Genomic DNA, 6,849 nt, shown 5'->3' with positions numbered 1-6,849 from the left:
GATACTTGCTGTACCAGATCATGTAAAACTTTAGGTCGATCACCGAGCTGTCCTCCTTCCCCCTCTTCTCTGACGAATACACACAGAGTCAGAAGACTATTTCTCCTTCTATCCCTCTCTCCACAAACTATCCGCCCCTGGCAATCTTTCGCCCCACTGTTCACAGAGATACCGTGGGAAATAACATGGTGCTTTTACCAGATACAGTTGTAGCACGCCACAAGAACCGTTGGTATTTCATTCACTTTTCTATAGAAATATCCGAATATCTTTTTTTTTCTTCATAGAAATTCCGAATTTCTCACTTAATTCGCATGTGCCAGAAAGAACGTCTAGGAGTGAGAAATTGGAGCAAAGAGAGGAAGGAGATCGGACTCTGTCAGTTGTTGGTCAATTGTACTTAATTGGTAGACGCGAGTAACTCCCTAAGGAACCGATCTTTCAACCAAGTACCGCTTAAGAAAGCTAAAATTCTATTGTAATTTACATGTAGCTACAAACCGTACCAATCGGACTGATTATCTGTTTACGCGAATCTCTTCTGTTGAAGCACGTGTAGCGCGTAATTACAAGAACGATTATATATTATATTTTTCAAGAAAAATTTCTAACAAATTTGGTTATATTCGATAAAAACATCTATATCACAAATTAAATCTATCGTATACATCTTTGCGAGAACTGTATAACGTATAAAGGTACTGAGGCCTGCGCGCGCGCGCATATATGAATATGTATGTGTACACAGAATATTACAAATAGAAATTACGCACAATACGAAGATACAAAATATTAAATTTGAAAAGTTACCGTGTGTTAGCTTTACTCACTAGTCAGAGAAACCATGTTTTCGTAAAAGATTCGGAAGATATAGAAAGGCTCAAAAGAAAGGAGCGACATCCAAAGAAGCATGCGACATAGTCGCAGCAACAGGTTGTAGCGACGCGACGCTCAGAACTCGACAAACGAACGGTCGACGACATCCGCGTGCACACACACATCTACGAATCGATCTTTTTTCTCTTTTCTGTACACAATACTATTTTCATTTCATACAACACGTATGTATGCAGGCATGTGTATCAATGTGAGCAAGGTTATCCGTAAACCTTCCTAATGTTAGCAAATACATTTATCGCATATTTCTTGTAACAACATCTGATGATAAGTTTTCATATGAATAAGCAACTTTTTACACGCATACAAGCAACTTCTCCGTTCCTATGAAGTCAATCTGGCACGACTGCACAATAAACGTAGAACTGTATCATACGGAATAATAGGAAAAGTGAATAAAAACTGAACGAACAATAACAGGAACAGTAGCGGCAGTAGGAATAGCAACAGGTCGTTGTGACGTGAAACGTTACACGATTGGCGGAATGACTTTCGAGTATGAAATTCACTCAAATCGAATTCCATAATGGCTGACGCTTTGCTCGACCGTTTCAACATGTTATGCACATTGTACACTCTCTCGTACAATACTATTTTAGCACAAACTACTTGCTACTACACAACAGAAAAATTTACACACAATTTTCAGCTTATATGTACAGACTGTAAAATCCACAACCAGCCGGCAAATCACTGAATATAATACACTCCGATTCCGCGTGACGCGCTGACAGGCAGTCGGTGGCGTCTCGATTCGACGCCATCGAGATATTTGATCGTATCTAACGATTTTTCAAAAATACCAACTATAATTCCCTCGTACACAAACGGAACCATTACATAGCAAACTATTATCCATGACTTTCAATATGTAACTCGAAGTATAAAAAGTACACGAAAGAGAAACAACGCTATGTTCAGAAAATCTATAAGCACGCGCGCATCAGGATGATAATGGAGTCTGGGTCCTTGAAAACTGAAATCGTACCCTTTGAAGAAATCTGGTCAGGTCTCTTAGATGGAAGGAGAACCCCTCACTACACTATACAAGAAGGCACACTGTCCTTTTTCTACCAATAGGAATGAATCCAACATTCCCCTCCATGGAAGAGTGTCCTTTGTGGGAGACTGGGAAAGAAACGAGAGGGGATAATGGCGGCGATCTACCTGGACGATTTTTGTGGCGGGAATTATGGTGTTTCGACAAGATCCTACAACAGCGCTTCACTTCGGGATAAGAAACCACCTGTTGGGAAATAGCATCAGAAATTTCTCTCGTATTATAAACATTTAACATCGATAGCAAGCGTAATGTATAACATATATTTTCTTTAACATATGTTACGATTTGTTATTTACAATATTGTAATCTTGTACAATTTTTTATTATTTACAATAAAGAAATATATTTCCTTTAAAAGAAAAAATTCAAAGAACTGAAATATAACTATCGCTAAATTTTATTCAAGTAACAAAGTACATATGAATTCCTTGCTTGCAACGTATTTTTTTAGATTCAGATCAAAGTAAATCTGCATCTAGTAAGTTCGAATCGTGAAAAAAGATCACAATTTTTTAAATAAAAGTTCCAGAAAAATAGCTTAACAATATTTAGAATTCTGTTTTTTTTTTATTGCAGAAATTGTGCGAAGTTTTTAACAAAAAGTAATTAATTTTTTGCCAATAAACAATTTAAATTACAACAATAAAAACAACACAATATGTCTCTAAAAGTTATTTAAATGGAAAGTTATTTTTTATATATCTACCTTTAATATCATTAAAAATAGCAAACTAACGAATGTATTAAACGGTTTATTAACGAGTGAAAGAATAAAAATAACATTTTTTCTATCTCTTTTACAACTTTGCTAAATACAATTCCGAACACTTTAGGAAGAATAAGATCCTCAGGTAGAAACCTTACGTCATTGCTACTATAGACCATAGATCGACCATAAAGAATGTGAGACAGTGTTGCCAAAGCGACGTAAATCACTGCAATGCCAAGGTTGAGGTTCGATAAGTGTATCGTTTCAACGACGTAATACAACAAGTTTTTCCAGAAACTATAAAATTTGAGAAGCATTTGTTGCAATTTCTACTGTATTAGAATTATCAAAAGATTTTTCATAACACTATGAAATGTTCCTCCATTCATACGTGTATATTTATGAAACCTACATTTTGAAATTATTAGTTTAACAAAGTCCAGTATATCTTATGTAATGTATCATACTTGTAATTATAGTTTATTTAGTATGATTGTTGATTCTCTATCATAATAATAATACGAAATAGAAATTTTCTAAAGAAACGAAGCATTTTCATTAACATACAAATAGTTTTATGAAAATATTAAAACATAATAAGAATAAAATATTGTAAATGATGAATATACTTTTACGAAAAAATTCATTTATACGTAACAGTTTCAGATATGCTACTTATGAATAGTTTCATAAATCTGGCAACAATGTCGAAAGACCATTACAGGGGTAGGGACCTTCCCTCTTGAAAGAAAGAATAAGGAGAACGAGCAGCTTTTGAAAACATCAAAATAACCCGCTTTAAGTTCGACAATGGGTACACTTAGCCGAAAAATACAGTCTTACCGTGAATTTGACTCATAAAATTAAACGTATTTTTAAAAATAATTTTTTCACTTTTTTACAAAAGATTGTATTTCACAAGTAAAAATATATAATTAAACAAAATATTTTCTAGGGATAAATGTTAATTTGTGTCTGTTCATTGATATATCTATTGCCACTGTTATAATAAAATAAAATTTAGAAAATGTGAAAGGAAAATGTACAAAAGGTAGTTCATAAATAAAATGAAAACTTACCTGTAATGTAGAAGATTCTCCAGTGCTATATAGGTCCAAAACATTATCACTATTGATACATAACAAATGTATGTAAGGATAATATGTAAAAATAATTTAAAAAATTTAAGTTTGATTTTAATAAAAACATATATGAAAGGATACAAGATTTCCTGATTGACTTGTATATTAGTTTTTATATTTGATATTGTATATGCATGATCAAGAGGATTTTCATTCTTTTTTTTCAATTCTTCTACTTCAAATTTATTAAGATCATCTATTGTTGGATCAATATCTAAAGAATGTGGAACTGTATATGCCACCCACAATTCCATAAAAGTCTCTTCATCTATGTCATAAGTATGACAAAGTTGAAGACCTATTTAAAAATATCTTCTTGAAAGATGAATTAAATAAAGACAAAACACACATAGACACATATAGTGAAAATATATATAAATATTAAATATCTCATGTAAAATTCTAAATAGGTACATAGATTTTGTTACAATACAAATATTGTATATGTAAAATACAATATGCTTTAGGATAAGGTTACAAAAAAATAGATAAATATTATTAACATTGTTTAGTAAGTATTGTATTTATAAAAAGATATGAAATACTATAAAAAACGTTAACATTCCGTAAGCATAAGAAATAAGTTTAGAAACTTTGAATTTACCTCTGATAAAAGTTAAGATTTATCTTTTACAGTTTCTCATCAACAATTAATTAAGAAATTGGTATAGGTTAGGAATAAAAATGTTAATTTTAAATTATAGATGAATGAACAACTTACATTTATCAACCACAGATTTATCTGACACATCACAACCTAAATTGGAGAAGCACAAAATTAACGACTCTTCCGACACCATTTTGCAGCGTCAACTACGTTCTTCAGGTTTTTCCCGCCAATTCGACAAATCAATGACATGCGCAGTACTTCCACTGCTGCATGTAATGTACAAAATAGACCGCGTATTAAAATGTACCAAATTCTATAGTTGATCATATTTTTTGTTTATATTTTTTGATAAATTGTGTAAATACATTTTAGTTTAGGGTATAACTACTTAACTTACATATTCAAAGTACATAAAGTGATTTAAAATAAAATGAATTCCAAAAAATTAATTGATAAATGATTAAAGTAATATTTTATAATATTATGTATGCTTTTTATCCACATATACATACATACATACATACAGACATATGTAAACGTTGCGATGTACAAAAATCAAAAAATAATATAACAATATATTTTAGCTAATATTTGTATTAAATAGTTAATGATTTTCAAGAGGAAAATGTTGTTTATCATTTTCCCAAAGTTCAATCAGAGTTTGTGAAGTATCTGCAGAAGGAAACCTTTCTATCCAAGACTGAATCAATCCAGCAAAATTGGCTTCATAATTTTTCAGTTGTACTTCATTTTCACCTGTTCCTGTAATGATTAAATTAGTATAATTGCCAACTTTCACTAGAAATATACATAATTACTTAAATACGAACCATTTACAAATGTATTTGCCTGTACAAATATTTTTCGAGGTTCTTTATGGGCTAAAATTATATCCCTCCAACGTGCCCATGGATGTGGTCCTGTTTCAGGTACTTCACTATATCTTTCGTACATTTCCCTGGCTGCTTCAATATCACCTGTACTTTTATAAACTTGTAATTTAATTAAGAAATCTCTAATTGCTTGTTTACCAATTGTTAAAATTTTATCCCTATTAATCGTTAATAACAGATTCTTTCCAGGCTCGGATTCTATAACATTAACAAAATCATTGCCAGCTTCCAAACAAACTCTAAGTAAAACATATCTTGCTTGACAATGAGCTTGTAACCATTTCTTAGTTGATGGCTGATACATTTCTAAAGCTTTTGCACAGCCAGTCCATAATAAAGATAACCAATTCACATATATTAAATCATCTGCCTTAGAATCCTCATGTCCAAATATGCGCAGTACATCCTTTTCTAAGCATAAATATAAACCAACTGCTTCTGCTCTACATTCTTCATAAGAAGATCCCATTGGGCCAAACTTTGAATCATATGTTTCACCCGGTAAGAAAAATTTATTTACTAATTCTCCAGTCAAAGGATTTTTTACTTCTCCAATATTAAAATTATGTGAACCAGATTCTGATTTCCACAATAGTTTACCTGTTCCATGACCAAGAAGTTCATGCAAACCAACTTGCACTTCAAAGCTATCTATTCTATAAGTATTCATTAAAGTTTGGTCATGTTCAGATAAAAATGGTATCACTTCTAATTTCATATTTGCAGGAATTACATTACCCAGGGAAACATTCTTAAATCCTTCTGATTGCCTAATCTCGTCGTAATTTGGAATATTTATACCTGAAGGAATACCAGATCCTGAGAATGTTAGAACATTCAATGAAGTAAAGTCAGGCCTTAGAAATTCATCTTTCTCAAAATCTTTCCCCCAAGGGAGTCTTGATATAAACTTTTCTGCACTGCTCACTAATGTAGCAAATTTTTTTGACATTTCCTTATTTACCATGGCCACAAACCCTTCAAATTCTCCTCTTTGCCCTGCTGGATCTCTATAATTTTCAATGAAACCAATATATGTTTCTATAATTGGTCCTTTATCCTTGATCCAAAAGCGAGAACCATCCTTATGATCTTGTAAAGATCCTGATTCAAAGTGTTCTATATACTTATTTAACATATTTTTCTCAATTTCATTTACAGCATACTCCTTTGCTTTTTGAAGATTATCAACAACTGAAATTAAAAGTTTGCTGTAATCTCCTCTTGTGATTTTAAATTTAGCATTTTTAAATACTTCTTCTGACAGTGTAATATTAGGATCATTATCAGTCTTCACAGAAGCTAATCTGATTTCATACACATCCGTATTCTCATTTCCTTTATTCGCTGTTTTAAAACATCTTGTATTATAAGACTCTAGCCCTTTACTTTGCATAAACTCATTAATTAATTCTGCATCTTTATCTGTACAATTAGCAGAAAAGTATGTTGTGACACCTTTTTCACCTAATCCCAAAGATTTTAATTTTCCTTCTATTGAATATATTATATTCTGTATTTTATTTAAAATATCT

At 31.7% G+C, this 6,849-nt stretch overlaps 2 protein-coding genes across 2 annotated transcripts in view; both read right to left on the bottom strand.

Moving 5' to 3' along the window:
- Window positions 1-4,611, bottom strand: part of LOC108571183 (DNA polymerase alpha subunit B) — a 7,461-nt gene extending 2,850 nt beyond the window's left edge. The window contains exons 1-3 of the mRNA XM_017933175.1: window positions 4,533-4,611; window positions 3,893-4,109; window positions 3,749-3,797 (exon numbers count right to left, since the gene is read on the bottom strand). Of these exons, the coding sequence (XP_017788664.1) occupies window positions 3,749-3,797; window positions 3,893-4,109; window positions 4,533-4,611 (345 nt within the window). The remainder of the gene's footprint in view (window positions 1-3,748; window positions 3,798-3,892; window positions 4,110-4,532) is intronic.
- A 414-nt stretch (window positions 4,612-5,025) lies between these two features.
- Window positions 5,026-6,849, bottom strand: part of LOC108571176 (dipeptidyl peptidase 3) — a 2,602-nt gene continuing 778 nt past the window's right edge. Inside the window, 2 exon segments of the mRNA XM_017933166.1 lie at window positions 5,026-5,177; window positions 5,252-6,849. The exon segment at window positions 5,252-6,849 is cut by the window's right edge and continues 84 nt beyond it. Of these exon segments, the coding sequence (XP_017788655.1) occupies window positions 5,026-5,177; window positions 5,252-6,849 (1,750 nt within the window).

Source organism: Habropoda laboriosa, unplaced genomic scaffold (genome assembly GCF_001263275.1).
Source record: "Habropoda laboriosa isolate 0110345459 unplaced genomic scaffold, ASM126327v1 scaffold119, whole genome shotgun sequence".
Lineage (NCBI taxonomy): Eukaryota > Metazoa > Arthropoda > Insecta > Hymenoptera > Apidae > Habropoda > Habropoda laboriosa.
The sequence above is the reverse complement of the archived record's forward strand: the minus strand, read 5'-3'. Positions and strand labels throughout refer to the sequence as shown.